General features: G+C 38.0%; 1 protein-coding gene across 4 annotated transcripts in view; it reads left to right on the forward strand.

Annotated features, from left to right (window-relative positions):
• The first annotated feature begins 225 nt into the window (after window positions 1-225).
• The window catches only part of CD163 (CD163 molecule), a 34,206-nt gene continuing 18,118 nt past the window's right edge, over window positions 226-16,313 (forward strand). For 2 of the 4 annotated variants that reach the window (XR_014845310.1, XM_021091122.2), the window contains exons 1-7: window positions 226-352; window positions 1,927-2,013; window positions 3,124-3,185; window positions 3,316-3,444; window positions 6,081-6,401; window positions 9,009-9,329; window positions 9,835-10,155. Coding sequence is in view for 2 of the 4 variants with exons in the window: in XM_021091122.2 (XP_020946781.1) it covers window positions 3,333-3,444; window positions 6,081-6,401; window positions 9,009-9,329; window positions 9,835-10,155 (1,075 nt within the window). In the remaining 2 variants the exon portion in view is untranslated. 4 annotated transcript variants of the gene reach the window in all.

Here is a 16,313-nt window from a genome sequence, read left to right on the forward strand (position 1 = left end):
TTCAATTCAACAACAGTATATAAGTCAATATTTCCCCCTTAAATTTTTACAAATCTTTAGGGAGTGTTTCTCAATTTCTCAATTTCTTTGGTTGTTTCATGTCCCATATGGAAGAAAACATGGGTGTGAAAGGGAAGCTTACTCTTTTGATTACTTCCCTTTTCTGGTTGACTCCACCTCCATTATGAAGCCTTTCTGTATTTTTGTGGAAGTGAAATGATTTTTAGAATTCTTAGTGGTTCTCTTCTTCAGGAGAACATTTCTAGGTAATAATACAAGAAGATTTAAATGGCATAAAACCTTGGAATGGACAAACTCAGAATGGTGCTACATGAAAACTCTGGATCTGCAGGTAAAATCTTCTCATTTATTCTATATTTACCTTTTAATAGAGTGTAGCAATATTCCGACAGTCAATCAATCTGATTTAATAGTGATTGGCATCTGGAGAAGAAGTAACAGGGAAAAGGCAATAAGCTTATAAGGGGAACTTTTATCTTCCATAGAATCAAAATTGAAGACGTGACTAGAAGAAGGATTAGATTTGGCATCAGTTTTGTAAAATTGCTGAGGTGAAATTAAGTAAGGGATGAAAATTAACTAAATTGTGTTGAGTATGAAACTAGTAGTTGTTAGAAAAGATAGAACATGAAGGAATGAATATTGATTGAAAGTTGATGACCTAGAGGACATTTAGACTAACACCTCTGAGTGTCAAAGTCTAATTTATGATTTACATCGATGCGTTAAACTCATTTAACATTCTTACTTTTTTCCCCTCAAGCATTTAAGCTGAAGTATAACATTTCACATGAAAGCCTGGATTATAAATGCACAGTTCAGTGACCTATCTCAGAGGAGTGACTGCCATAGCATTTTTTTTGTCTTTTTGCCTTCAGAGCCACAGCAACGCGGGATCCGAAGCCGCGTCTGCGACCCACACCACAGCTCACGGCAATGCCGGATCTTTAACCCACTGAGCGAGGCCGGGGATCGAACCCGCAATCTCATGGTTCCTAGTAGGATTCGTTAACCACTGCGCCACGACGGGAACTCCTACCATAGCATTTTTACTTTTAAGTTACTGTTGGTTTAGAGTAAGAAGGAGAAATGAGAGTGATGGAGCGTTTGCTATATTTGGAGACAAGGTCCTATATTGGAGGTTCTCAAATATAAATTTTGTCGCTTTTTCCTCCAATGTATTGTTCAACTACTATTTAGCAGGCCACTGTGCCAGGTACTGGTGAAACTGGTGAACATGATAGATGTAATTCATTCCCTCATGGAACTTTCCATCTAACAATGTGGATCAGGTAGGCTTGGAGATGAGAATGCCAGTGGTTGACTATGACTCTGTGGCTGAAGGGAGAGCTACTCACTTCGTAGTTTCATCAATGTCTTTTTGGTTTTCCAGGTTTTAAGCCCTGCTCTTGCAATTCTTTTCCCTTCTCCAACTTTCTTCTAATTTCTCACCCCTAGGATGCCTATAAACATGAGTATTTTCAAAGCTACTTCACTGAGGTTATATGATCCTGGTGTGAATTTTTCCTGCCTGCCTTGCCATTTAGAAGGAAGTGTTTCCTGGAATTTCCATTGTGGCTTGGTGGTTAAAGACCCTGCATTGTCTCTGTGAGGATGTGGGTTCAATCTCTGGCCTCATTCAGTGAGTGGGTTAAGGATCTGGTGTCGCTGCAAGCTGTGGCTAAGATCCCACATTGCCATGGCTGTGGTGTAGACTGGCACCTGGAGCTCTGATTTGACCACAATCCTAGGAACTTCAGATGTTGCCATAAAAAGAAAAAAAAAGTTAGGAAGGGTTTTCTGTCTTGTTTTGACCTTTGTTAATCTCAAACCTTTGGAACCATCTCTCCTCCAAAACCTCCTTTGGGTAAGACTGTATGTTTGCCCTCTCTCTTCTTTTCACAGACTTTAGAAGATGTTCTGCCCATTTAAGTTCCTTCACTTTTGCTGTAGTCGCTGTTCTCAGTGCCTGCTTGGTCACTAGTTCTCTTGGTGAGTACTTTGACAAATTTACTTGTAACCTAGCCCACTGTGACAAGAAACACTGAAAAGCAAATAATTCTCCTGAAGTCTAGATAGCATCTAAAAACATGCTTCATGGTTTCAAAGGATCAGATATTAAAAACCCCAAATAGGTACAGAACCATGTGGCTCTCTCCCCCCAAACAAATAAAACGTTAGCATGGTTTTCAAAAAAATAAAATAACCTTCACAGGAAAAATGGATTTTACTTAAGATTTGAAATAATATCTAACTAAAAAATAGGGAATAATACAGAAGAGGAGAAACCTCAGAATTGTTGGGATGAAGGAATTTTTAGTAACACTAAAAATTCAAGTGCCAAAATTTGTCTAAAATTGTATTCAGGGAAGCCAGATATATATCAGTGAAATCGCCAGTTCCTATATTAGCTAAAATAATCACAAGGCTGTAGCAGAGACAGTTCAGAGAGAGGTGGAGATGAGATTTTTTTTTTTAAGTATAATTGATTTACAATGTTGTGGCAATTTCTGTTGTATAGCAAGAGATAGAATTATTTTATGGTGGAAGATAATAGAAAAATATATCCATATCAATTTCCATTTGAGTAGATAAATTTCAATTAGAGTTCAACTAGCAATTAGTAGTTTTGCATACATGGTGAAATATATTCATGGTATTTTGCATATATGTGTGAAATAGGTACTAAATTCCTCATAACTGTTCTTTTTAGTCTCACCATCAGCCTCTACTGATCTTAGGATTTTGGAGAAACATACATAGTTCATCCCTATAAAATGCCATAAAATCTCATTTTTACATTAAACCATCCAAGAGATTATATAAATTGACCTTATAAAGAATATCAGCCATAAAATAAAGGTATCATAGTATGGGATTATTTAGCTTTATTGGTTCTATGTCACTGCTTAATTTGAAACCTGTGATATTGCTGTTTGTTTTTGAACTCCTATGAAATAACATTCTCCCATTGTACCATGGATGGGTCCAGAAACATTTCTCAAATCTGGCTTTGAAAAATAAATAAGTAATCTAAAGAATAATAATTCTCTACTTGCTCTTTGAATCTTGACCAATTGCTGCATTTACCTATTGTTACAGGAGGAAAAGACAAGGAGCTGAGGCTAACGGGTGGTGAAAACAAGTGCTCTGGAAGAGTGGAGGTGAAAGTGCAGGAGGAGTGGGGAACTGTGTGTAATAATGGCTGGGACATGGATGTGGTCTCTGTTGTTTGTAGGCAGCTGGGATGTCCAACTGCTATCAAAGCCACTGGATGGGCTAATTTTAGTGCAGGTTCTGGACGCATTTGGATGGATCATGTTTCTTGTCGAGGGAATGAGTCAGCTCTCTGGGACTGCAAACATGATGGATGGGGAAAGCATAACTGTACTCACCAACAGGATGCTGGAGTAACCTGCTCAGGTAAGACATACACAAATAAGTCAAGCCTATACATGAAATGCTTTGTGGGAAAAAAATGTATAGATGAGTTAAAAACAAAAAGGAACCAGTTTTCTATAAGTCATCTAGTCCATGTATAAAATTACCCAATCCATTACTAAAAGACCACTTCTGGTATTTTACACATGACAAAGCCCATATTAAAAAAAAAAAAATTCAGAAGAGATTCTGAATGCTATAATAAATGAGCAAGTGACTAGCTTCAATTTTATATTAGGTCATTCTACCTTCTACTTCTACATGAAAATATCATAATGTCTAAGTTAATTCCTTGTCCCCTTTCCCAATAAAGCACTGCTTTCATGCACTGGCCTATGAATCATGAACTTTTTGCGCTTTAACTGATGATCAACTTACCAAATCAAGAAATAAATATTCTTAGCACTGATCCTTTTTTGTTGTTGTTGGAGGAAGAATGTTTTGCAAAGTAGAATTGCTTTTTTCTGTTTAACAGTGCTATTCATTTCATTTACATGGTCGTTTTAATTTATAAAACATTTCATAAGTTTCACCTCATATGCCCTTACAATAACTCAGGAAGTTATATGTTAGACCTTTCTGCTGACAAATCCCAGAGTCATGTTTCTGACCCAGTTCAGATTCCTTGGCTTCCCATTTCTCTTTGCTCATGTCATTGACCTTTATGCAGCCCTCTTACCTCCCACCTTTCTATTACAGACCATCTCCTCCATAGGACTGGTGTTAGAAAGTACTAATCTCTACCCAGGCATTGTGGTGCAATGTGGGGAGCACAGGCTGGTATCTAGAAAAATGCTGAAGTGAATTCCAGCTCAGCTGCTCATTAATACTATTGTTTTAAGTAAGCTGTTCAATCCTTTGAAATTCACTTTCTGAGCACTCAGTGATATAATAAATGTAGAGTTACTGGTACACTGTCTGGTATGTAATAGGTGTTAAAAATTAACCTTAGTTTCCTCATGGGTCACTGCTTCTCATTACCTAGACAACTCATTTCTCTTTCTTCCTCCTTCTCTTTCTCCATTCTCCTCCTCCTTCTTCCTCTTCTTCTTGTCTTTTATTGTTATTCATTTTGCTGAGAAAGTTAAGAAATAACAACTCTAACCTCTACATCGACCACCTAGAGCAAAGTTAAAAATAATAATAAACCTTGCCAGACTCTTACTATAATTGTTGCTGTCTATAGAGTTGACTGTTTAAGTTAAGACATCAGTATAGTATTTTTAATTTTTGTGTTTTTTTTTCATACTTTTACATAAGGATCCTTTATATAAGGATGAGTTAAACAAACTTGATTTTTGAAGTTTATACCCCTGAGGCTCAACTGCATAATAATAGAAAGGGATCCATAGCCTCTCAAGGACTTAACTAGTTTCATGAGTTTTCAGAATCTGAATTTCTGAGATTCTCCACCCCAATTAAAGCTCAAGCCTCAGAACATCTATCCTTCTCTTGGTAAATTCTATTCTTATCACATGCGTAATAATAAAAAAGAGAGATGTTGGAGACAGATTTTTTCCCTCACATTCTGTCTCTACTGTTTTCTAGGTGTTTGATTCTGTGTTATTTAACCTCAGTTTGCTTATCTGTGAAGTAGGGATTATGGTAATAACATATAATGCTTAATGTTGTAAAGACTAAAGAAGATAGCATATGTAACACATTTGGAACAGGGAATGCATATTTTGATTGTGAGCTCTTATTATTATTACCAATCAGCCATAATAAAAATCTTGTTAAGTGGAGGTCTTTGGATTTCAGAGCTTTTAAAATCTAATTACTTTTTCAAAAAAGAGCTTCTTAGTGTTTTTTTTTTTTAACCACAAAGTGTTTCTATTTTTTAGGTGTCCCAGAATTTCATTCCAAATATCTTTTTCTCAGATATTTTAGTCCTCATAGAACACCTAGGGATAGTGTATAGAGAAAATTTTCTTTATTAAAAAGCTGTTCTTTGCTAAAAATTGTAGCAGGTACTTTTGGGAGGGGGGAAAACTTTGATTCAGAAACTGCTAAGACATGGAGTGTTTTGACTAATTTTTCCTCAATTTTTAATGTTTTTTATACCATAGGGTACTTTTGCAAACTATTATGCATACTTATATATTTTTACTTTTTTCCTGTCTTTTAACTTCCAAATTCAACTTCAGACAATTATTCATGCACTAAACTGTTTGTAGTAAGAAAGATTAAAATTAAAAAATTAACCATTCAACAAATGACTGGTTTGCCATTTTTACTACTTTGTTGTATGAACAATTTTTTTTTCTACAAATGAATACTTTGAGTCTGATTTATCCATTCCTACATAAAAGTTTTTACTATATCTTAGTATTGGAAGGAAACAAAACAAAACACAATGTAAATTTTAATCTATAAATTTTGGGGGGGGTAAATATACATAGATGAAAGTCTTAACCATTAATTAGAGTCAAAAGATTAAAATTCTCCAATATGTGAACTTAGGCTGCATCCAAAATGAAGCATCATTTTTAAGGACAGCATCAAAAGTGACCAGAGGAATTTTACTTTCTTTCTTTTTTTTTTTTTTTGAATTTTAGTTTCTAAACTCACTTCTGAATAAATACAACTTCTAAATTCTCGTCTTTTCTCTACTCTAGATGGATCTGATTTAGAGATGAGGCTGGTGAATGGAGGAAACCGGTGCTTAGGAAGAATAGAAGTCAAATTTCAAGGACGGTGGGGAACAGTGTGTGATGATAACTTCAACATAAATCATGCTTCTGTGGTTTGTAAACAACTTGAATGTGGAAGTGCTGTCAGTTTCTCTGGTTCAGCTAATTTTGGAGAAGGTTCTGGACCAATCTGGTTTGATGATCTTGTATGCAATGGAAATGAGTCAGCTCTCTGGAACTGCAAACATGAAGGATGGGGAAAGCACAATTGCGATCATGCTGAGGATGCTGGAGTGATTTGCTTAAGTAAGGACTGACCTGGGTTTGTTCTGTTCTCCATGAGAGGGCAAAAAAAGGGGAGTAAAAGTCTTAAAAGCTCAAACTGTTAAAAACATAATGATGATTGCTTCTTTTATCATCTTATTATTATCTAATTTCAGGTCGAAATTCTAGTACCTGTGCAGTTTTTTACCTTAACTGAAATTAAGATAAATAGGATAGGGAGGAAGGATGAGCAGTGACATTTAGGTCCAAGTCATGAGGTTAGAAGGAAATGTTCAGAGAATAGCCCATTCCCTCAGCCCTCAAAGAAAGAAAGAAAGAAAAAGAAAAAAAAAAAGAAAGCTTAACTAGAAAATTTTGTTCTCTGGATGTTTTAGAGGCAAACCATCCCTTTTATCATTCCTTACCTACAAAGCCCTTCTCTTTAATCACATTGACCCACCCTTTCCTAAACTATTAGTTCAAATTCACGTAATTGAATGCTTTTAAAACTTGGTTTCCTCTTATAATTATATTTATGTTGTAAGGAGGCACTGTGTCTTGTCTAGAGACTTTCATGTTCTATGCTTGATTATGGGACAGGGACATGGCTTTGTCTGCTCCAGGATGTCACTCTCCTTTTTTCACTTGAGCTCCTAGTTTGAAGAAGACCTAGTAAGTCTTGAACTCCAGGGAGTCTTTAGGAAACTATCCCTAGAGCAAAACTGTCCCTGAATTCACCCAGTGTCTTTTTTTTTTTTTTTCAAATGAAGGAACTTTAGTTCAAACTAAATTTAAAATAAGGGAATTCTAATTCAGAATACTGGGAAATCCAGGAGATTACAATTGGCTTCATGTGTGATTGGATTCAGCACTTCACCAATGTCATCAGGGTTCTGGTTCTTTTTTTATTTCTTGAATTGGCTTTTTTTTTTTTTTCCTTGTTGAACAATATGACTATCTATACTTTGAACCACAAAGAAAGTGATTCCTACAGAAAAGACAGAATGTGTTAGCTGAAGGAAGGGAATGGGACTTGGGGTAGAAAAAAACACCTTCCGTATTCCTTAACCTATCAAAAATTTCTAGGTACCCCTAACTAAAATCCTAATTCAAGCATATTGGAGGAACTTGACAAATCCAGGAATAATATTATCCGTTATCAAATACATGCACATCATTTACATTTCTCCATGTCTCTGCTCATGCAGTTCCCGGCCCTAACTCTACCAAAGTATTACTCTCCATCTCCCTCTTTTTTTTTTAATGATTTTTATTTTTTCTGTTATGACTGGTTTACAGTGTTCTGTCAATTTTCTACTGTACAGCAAAGTGACCCAGTCACACATTCATATATACATTCTTTTTCTCACATTATCCTCCATCAGGCTCCATCACAAGTACTAGACATAGTTCCCAGAGCTATGCAGCAGGATCTCATTGCTGCTCCATTCCAAAGGCAACAGTTCACATCTATTAACCCCAGATTCCCAGTCCACCCCACTCCCTTCCCCTCCCTCTTGGCAACCACAAGTCTGTTCTCCAAATTCATGAGTTTATTTTCTGTGGAAAGTTTTATTTGTGCAGTATGTTAGATTCCAGATATAAGTGCTATCATATGGTATTTGTCCTTCTCTTTCTAACTGACTTCACAAAGTATGAGAGTCTCTAGTTCCATCCATGTTACTGCAAATGGCATTATTAATCTCCATCTCTTTTTGTTCATGTATATGTTACCCAGATTCCTTGACTTTTCTACATCATCAAGATATTGTTGATCACTTCTTTGTAGTGATTTCTGCCCTTCTCTGATGTCCTGTGACACTAGTCTGGATTATTCATTTACCTGAAACCACATGTCTCTTATAATGTGTATCCCAAATTAAATATGTCTATTGTAATGTGTATCCCAAATTAAATATTTATCTTTCTAAAAAAAAAAATTTCTAGGCTCCCAATCAGCATGTTTCTTCTCAGTGTGTTTTATACATGCTGCAGAATCATAATAGACAGCATCGTGATAACAAAAACTAAAAATGCCAGGGGAAAAAAGCAATTTACTGATTACAACATATTACTCAGAATCAAGTTCTGTTCTTTGAGGAATATTGATTGGGGGAAAATGAAAATAATGATGGGGAGGTCCCTTTTCTCTTTGCTTTGCTTTTAAACTACGAAAGTGGTCAGAAAGGGGTCAGGAATGTAATATAAACCAGGTAGTCCTGGTAGGTAATGCAGCCAGAGGCAAAAGTGAGTGTTGAGTATTGAGGCAAACTGGAGGGCATGGATACCACCTAGACAGATGCAAATATATATTTAACAGGGAAAAAAGAACCAAACAATTTCAACAAAAAACCAAACAATTCCGACAAAATTGGTCCAATAAGCAAACCTCTAGATAAATTTCAGTCCCTGGATGTTTTGTTAGGAACTCTTCCTACAATGCGTGCTTTCCATTCTGAAAAGTCCTATCTACTTGCCTGATCCACTTCTCCTTCCATCCTAAACGATTTTCAGTGGTAGTATATTACTGTTGTTTCTGTCTCTACTTATATATCTTCCCCTTTTCACTCACTCCTCTCAGGTACAGCTCTTCAGTTTGCCCTTATTCTTGTTTCCTTGTCAATGACTTGTTTTGTGTCCCTCTTACAGATGGAGCAGACCTGAAACTGAGAGTGGTAGATGGAGTCACTGAATGTTCAGGAAGATTGGAAGTGAAATTCCAAGGAGAATGGGGAACAATCTGTGATGATGGCTGGGATAGTGATGATGCCGCTGTGGCATGTAAGCAACTGGGATGTCCAACTGCTGTCACTGCCATTGGTCGAGTTAACGCCAGTGAGGGAACTGGACACATTTGGCTTGACAGTGTTTCTTGCCATGGACACGAGTCTGCTCTCTGGCAGTGTAGACACCATGAATGGGGAAAGCATTATTGCAATCATAATGAAGATGCTGGTGTGACATGTTCTGGTAAGTGAAAACAAAACACCGGAAGGACCTGTGTTCTTCAGGATTAGGAATGGATATGAGATAGGAGAAAAATTGTATCTAATATTTTCTTTGTTGGGAATTCTTTTACAGTTGTGACAAATCTTTAACATATTCTTCATTTGAGTAGTTTGGAGGGTTGTCTGACTGTTTTCTATAATAAATGTCCCAAGTGCTATGAGGTACCACATTTCAAATTCTAATTCTACCTGAAGCTCCAAAAAGACAAAATGTTATAGGTCTTTTCTTTATATCTAATTTGCTTATGGTTTTTAGCCATTGACAATTTTTTTTTTCTTAACTCTTGAAACTATAATCCTATTTCTAACCAAATTCATGTTCTATACTGGCTCTTCAAAAACCCAGGAGATGGGAAAGCCAGAATCTCCAGTGTTTCAGCTTCTGGGAAGGAGCAAGTTTTTAAAAATACCCTCTGGGAGCTAAATTCCACATGTATCTATGGCCTAAGTGTATGTTTATTTTGCAGATGGATCAGATCTGGAACTGAGACTTAAAGGTGGAGGCAGCCACTGTGCTGGGACAGTGGAGGTGGAAATTCAGAAACTGGTAGGAAAAGTGTGTGATAGAAGCTGGGGACTGAAAGAAGCTGATGTGGTTTGCAGGCAGCTGGGATGTGGATCTGCACTCAAAACATCATATCAAGTTTATTCCAAAACCAAGGCAACAAACACATGGCTGTTTGTAAGCAGCTGTAATGGAAATGAAACTTCTCTTTGGGACTGCAAGAATTGGCAGTGGGGTGGACTTAGTTGTGATCACTATGACGAAGCCAAAATTACCTGCTCAGGTAAGAATTTCAATCAATGTGTTAGGAAATTGCATTCTACTTTCTTTTACATGTAGCTGTCCAGTTTTCCCAGCACCACTTGTTGAAGAGACTGTCTTTTCTTCATCATATAGTCCTACATCCTTTGTCATAAATTAATTGACCATAGGTGTGTGGGTTTATATCTGGGCTCTCTATTCTGTTCCTTTGATCTATGTGTCTGTTTTTATGCCAGCACCATGCTGTTTTGATTACTATAGCTTTGTAGTATCATCTGAAGTCAGGAAACATGATTCCTCCAGCTTTGTTCTTCTTTCTCAAGATTGTTTTGTCTATTCAGAGTTTTATGTTCCTATGCAGATTTTATTTTTATTTTTATTTTATTTTTATTTTTTTTATTTTCCCACTGTACGGCAAGGGGGTCAGGTTATCCTTACATGTATACATTACAATTACAGTTTTTCCCCCACCCTTTCTTCTGTTGCAACATGAGTATCTAGACATAGTTCTCAATGCTATTCAGCGGGATCTCCTTGTAAATCTATTCTAGGTTGTGTCTGATAAGCCCAAGCTCCTGATCCCTCCCACTCCCTCCCCCTCCCATCAGGCAACCACAAGTCTCTTCTCCAAGTCCATGATTTTCTCTTCTGAGGAGATGTTCATTTGTGCTGGATATTAGATTCCAGTTATAAGTGATATCATATGGTATTTGTCTTTGTCTTTCTGGCTCATTTCACTCAGGATGAGATTCTCTAGTTCCATCCATGTTGCTGCAAATGGCATGATGTCATCCTTTTTATGGCTGAGTAGTATTCCATTGTGTATATATACCACCTCTTCCGAATCCAATCCTCTGTTGATGGACATTTGGATTGTTTCCATGTCCTGGCTATTGTGAATAGTGCTGCAATGAACATGCGGGTGCATGTGTCTCTTTTAAGTAGAGCTTTGTCCGGATAGATGCCCAAGAGTGGGATTGTGGGGTCATATGGAAGTTCTATGTATAGATTTCTAAGGTATCTCCAAACTGTCCTCCATAGTGGCTGTACCAGTTTACATTCCCACCAGCAGTGCAGGAGGGTTCCCTTTTCTCCACAGCCCCTCCAGCACTTGTTATTTGTGGATTTATTAATGATGGCCATTCTGACTGGTGTGAGGTGGTATCTCATGGTAGTTTTGATTTGCATTTCTCTTATAATCAGCGATGTTGAGCATTTTTTCATGTGTTTGCTGGCCATCTGTGTATCTTCTTTGGAGAAATGTCTATTCAGGTCTTTTGCCCATTTTTCCATTGATTGATTGGTTTTTTTGCTGTTGAGTTGTATAAGTTGCTTATATATTCTAGAGATTAAGCCCTTGTCAGTTGCACCTATGCAGATTTTAAAACTATTTTCTCTAGTTCTATGAAAAATACCATTGGTAATTTGATAGGGATTGCCCTGAATCTGTAGATTGCCTTGGATAGTATTGCCATTTTAACAATACTGAATCTTCCAATTCGAGAGCACAGTGTATCTTTCTTTCTGTGTCATCTTCAGTTCTTCTCATCTGCATCTTATAGTTTTAGAAGTACAGGTCTTTTGCCTCCTAAGGTGGGTTTTTTCCTAGGCATTTTATTCTTTTCAATGTGATAGTGAATGAAATTGTTTCCTTAATTCTTTCTCTCGCTTTTTTAATGGCTTCACCTGCAGCATATGGAAGTCCCCAGGCTAGGGATCAAATCACAGCTGCAGCTATGTCCATGCCACTGCCTTGGCAACAGCAGATCTGAGCCACATCTGCCACTTACACTGTAGCTTACAATAATGCTGAATCCTTAACCCACTGCTAGAACCTGAATCCTCACAGAAACAATGTCGGGGTCCTTACCTCTCTGAGCCACAATGGGAAATCTTCATTTTTCTTTCTGATAATTTGTTGTTAGTGTATAGAAATGAAACAGGTTTCAGCATATTAATTCTTATCCTGCAGTTTTACCCAATTCATTGATAAACTCTAGAAGCTTTTTGGTGGTGTCTTTAGGATTTTCTATGTATAGATTCATGTTACCTGCAAACAGTGCCGTTATTACTTCCTTTTTTCCAAATTGGATTCCTTTTATTTCTTTTTCTTCTCTGCTGTGACTAGGATTTCCAAAATCATGTTGAATAAAAGTAGCAAGAATCAGCATCCTTGCTTTGTTCCTGACCTTAGAAGAAACACATTCAGCATTTAACTGTCGAGTATGATGTTAGCTGTGGGCTTATCATATATGGCATTTATTATTTTGAGGTATATTCCCTCTATACCCACTTTGTTGAGAACTTTTTATCATGAATGGATGTTAAACTTTGTCTAAAGCTTTTTCTGCATCTAGATAACCCTATTATTTTTATTTTCTAATTTGTTCATGTGGTGTATCACACTGATTTATTTGCAGATGTGCATCCATTCATGTATCCCACTTGATCGTGGTGTGTAATCTTTTTAGTGTATTAGTGAATTTGGTTGCTAGTATTTTGTTTGAGGATTTTTGCATATACATTCATCAGCGGTATTGGATTTTAAATCTTTTGTATGTGCCTGGTTTTGGTATCAGGGTATCCTCTAGGGTATCCTCCTAGAATGAGTTCAGAAGGGTACATTTCTTTGGGGAATATATTTGGTAGAATTCACTTTTGAAGCTGTCTGGTCCTGTTCTTTTGTTTGTCGGGAAGTTCTTTTTAAATTATTATTATTACTGATTCAATTTCATTACTGGTAATTGGACCATTTATATTTTCTTTTTTTTCCTGGTTCAATCTTGGGAGATTGTATGTTTTAAAAATTTGTCCAGTTCTTCTAGGTTGTTCATTTTATTGGAATGTAATTGTTTGTTTATCTTTTTTTTTGCATTTTCTAGGGCCGCACCCATGGCATATGGAAGTTCCCAGGCTAGGGGTCTAATCGGAACTGTAGCCACTGGCCTACCCCAGAGCCACAGCAACGTGGGATCTGAGCCGCATCTTTGACCTATACCACAGCTCACAACAATGCGGGATCCTTAACCCACTGAGCAAGGCCAGGGATTGAACCTGCAACCTCATGGTTCCTAGTTGGATTAGTTAACCACTGAGCCACGATGGGAACTCCAATGGTATGTAATTGTTTATAGTGATCTCTTATGAGTCTTTATTTTTCTGTAGTAATCATAACTTCTCTTATTTCATTTTGATCTTATTGACTTGAGCCCTCTGTTTTTTTCTTAGTGACTCTAGCTAAAGGTTTGTCAATTTTGTTCATTTTTTTCAAGGTTCTGGCTCTTAATTTCATTCAACTTTTCTATTTATTTTAGTCTCTATTTCATTTACTTCTGTTCTGATTTTTATGATTTCTTTCTTTCTACTAAGTTCAGTTTTGGTTTGTTCTTTTCTATTTCCTTTAAGTGTAAGGTTATGTTGTTTATTTGAGATTTTTGTTTCTTGAGGAAACAGGCTTGTATATTTGTAAACTTCCCTCTTAGAATAGTTTTTCTTAAGTTCCATAGTTTTTTTTTTATTTTGTGATTTTTATTTTTCCATTATAGTTCATTTACAGTGTTCTGCCAATTCCTACTATATAGCAAAGTGACCCAGTCATATATATATATATATACATATGTATATATACACATACATATACACATTATCCTCCATCATGTTCCATCACAAGTGACTGGATACAGTTCCCTGTGCTATATAGCAGGATCTCATTGCTTATCCACTCCAAATGTAATAGTTTGCATCTATTAACCCCAGATGTCCCATAGATTTGGAATTGTGTTTTTGTTTTCATTTGTATTCAGGTTTTTTTTAATTTCCTCTTTGATTTCTTCAGTAATCCATTTGTTGCTTAGTAATATATTGTTTAGCCTCTGCGTGTTTGTGGTTTGTTGCAATTTTCTTCTTGTAGTTGATTTCTAGTCTCTTTGTGTTGTAGTTGGAAAAGATGTATGATATGATTTCAACTTTCCTAAATTTACCAAGGCTTGTTTTGTGGCCTAGCATGTGATATATCCTGAAGAATGTTCCATGTGCACATGAAAAAAATGAATATTCTGCTGCTTTCAAATGGAATGCTCTCTCTATTTCAATTACGTCCATCTCTAATGTTTTGGGAACATGTTCTTTTGCTACCTCATTTTGCCTAATTTGCTGTTTTGGGTTCTAAATATCTGGTAGGTTGGTTACATTTTCCAACCTTGGACAAATAACCTTTTGTTGAAACATCCTGTGCTTCCCAGCAGCACACTCCTCTCTGGTCACCAGAGCTATATGTTCCAGGGGTGCCCCCCTATGCTGACTTTGTGAGAACTTCTTTTGCAGTTGGCTGACTACTGTAGGTGGTCTTGTAGGCATGGCTGGCCGCCAGTCTGGTTGTTTGCAAGAAGCTGCCTTGTACAAAGGCTGCCAGTCACTTGTTGGTGGGACTGGGTCATGGGGTGGCTGGCTATAGAGACCAGGGTTGTCTCAGGGGTAGTGCTGTCTCACTTGTGGGTTTAGCCACGTTTTGCAGTGGGTGATTGTGGTTCCAGGGTTCCTAGATCTAGTGTCAGCTTGTGGGTACTGGGGTCCCCAGCTGCAGGGCCTAGGAGCTTCAGAGCTAGAGCTAACCTCCTGGTGGGTAGACTGTGTCCTGACAAGGCAGGTTGTAGTGTTACAGTGATCCTGGGGCTAGTATCTATCCACTGGGGGGTAAGACTTGTCCCAGGGCTAGCACCAGCTCTCTGGTGGGTAGATCTAGGTCCTGGAGGTTCTGGCTGCAGGGCCAGGGATCCAGGAGCTGGTGTTGACTGGTTGGTGGACAGGGCCAAGGCCCAGAGTGTCCCCAGGCTAGATCTACTTCAGTGATGGGTGGATCTAGGTCCTGTATTTCTGGCTACAGGGCTCTGGGATCCCAGAGTTGGTATGTCAGTCAACTGACATACAGGGCTGGAGTGCAGAGAGTCCTGAGGCTGGTGCCTGCCCACTGGTGGGTGGAGCTGGGATTCAGGGTCTCTGACTGAAGTGCCCTGGGGATCCCTGGGCTAGTGCTGGCCCACTGGTGTGTGTTTGGTTGGGTCCTGGCCATTCTGGTAGACAGGGCCATATTCCCATATTCCAGGGTGGCTGTAGGCTCAGGGAATCTCAAGGCAACCTACTGCTGGTTAGAGGAGTGTGTGGGGAGGTGCTATGTCCCTGTCCAGTTTGTTGCTTGGCATGAAGCATCCCAGTACTGGTGCCAACAGGCTAATTAGTGGGTCTGGGTCCTGGTGCTAATAAGCTAGAGGGAAGATTCAAAAATGACATTTTTTTAACACCAGTGTCCTTGTGGTAAAATGAACTCCCCAGAATGGCTACCACCAGTGTCTATGTCCCCATGGTGAATTCTAATTGCTCCTGTCTCTTGAAGTGGCTCTCCAAGATCAACAGGTGGGTCTGATCTAAGCTCCTTTCAAATTACTGCTTCTGCCCTGGGTCCCAGAACATGTGAGATTTTGTGTGTCCTTTAAGAGTGGAGTCCCTATTTCCCACTGCTCTCTGGTTCTCCCCAAAGTAAGCCCTGCTGGCTTTCAAAACTTCTGGGAGCTTGCCTTCTTGGTATAGGACTCCTGGGCTAGGGAGTCTAATGTTTGGCTTGGACCCCTTACTGCTTGGGAAGAATCTCTGCAACTGTAATGAATTATCTTCCTATTTGTGGGTTGCTGAGGATATGGTCTTAACTGTTCTGTGTTCTACCCCTCCTATCCATCTTGTTGTGGTTCCTTCTTTATATCTTTAGTTGTAGAAAAGTTTTTCTTATCAACAGTTGCTCTGTAAATTGTAACTTGGGTGTACACCTAGTAGGAGGTGAGCTCAGGGTCTTCCTACTCTGCCATCTTGGCCATGTCCTCTAAACATTTTGGTGTATTTCACTGCAACCTTTTTAAAAATCTCAAAAGTGAGCTGTGATTGGCTAGTCTTGTGGATAATCTCTAGCATTTGATGCTAATCATAGTTATACAAATACTTTGTTGAAAAGTGATGCCTTTTTAACTATTATTAAAAAACGTATTGACATAACTATTGCTATTATACTGAAAAGAAAGACCTTAGAGAAAATAGCATAAGAGCAAAACCATTAAACATGGAGACATCTAGTCATAGGGTGGAAATTTTATGTGGTGCATATCCCCTAACCAGTGGCTTCACACCAGGCACATC

The sequence above is a fragment of the Sus scrofa genome, chromosome 5, assembly GCF_054392235.1.
Source record: "Sus scrofa isolate SSC_HxYL_T2T_F1_AM1 chromosome 5, Sscrofa_HxYL_maternal_Yorkshire_Landrace_v2.0, whole genome shotgun sequence".
Lineage (NCBI taxonomy): Eukaryota > Metazoa > Chordata > Mammalia > Artiodactyla > Suidae > Sus > Sus scrofa.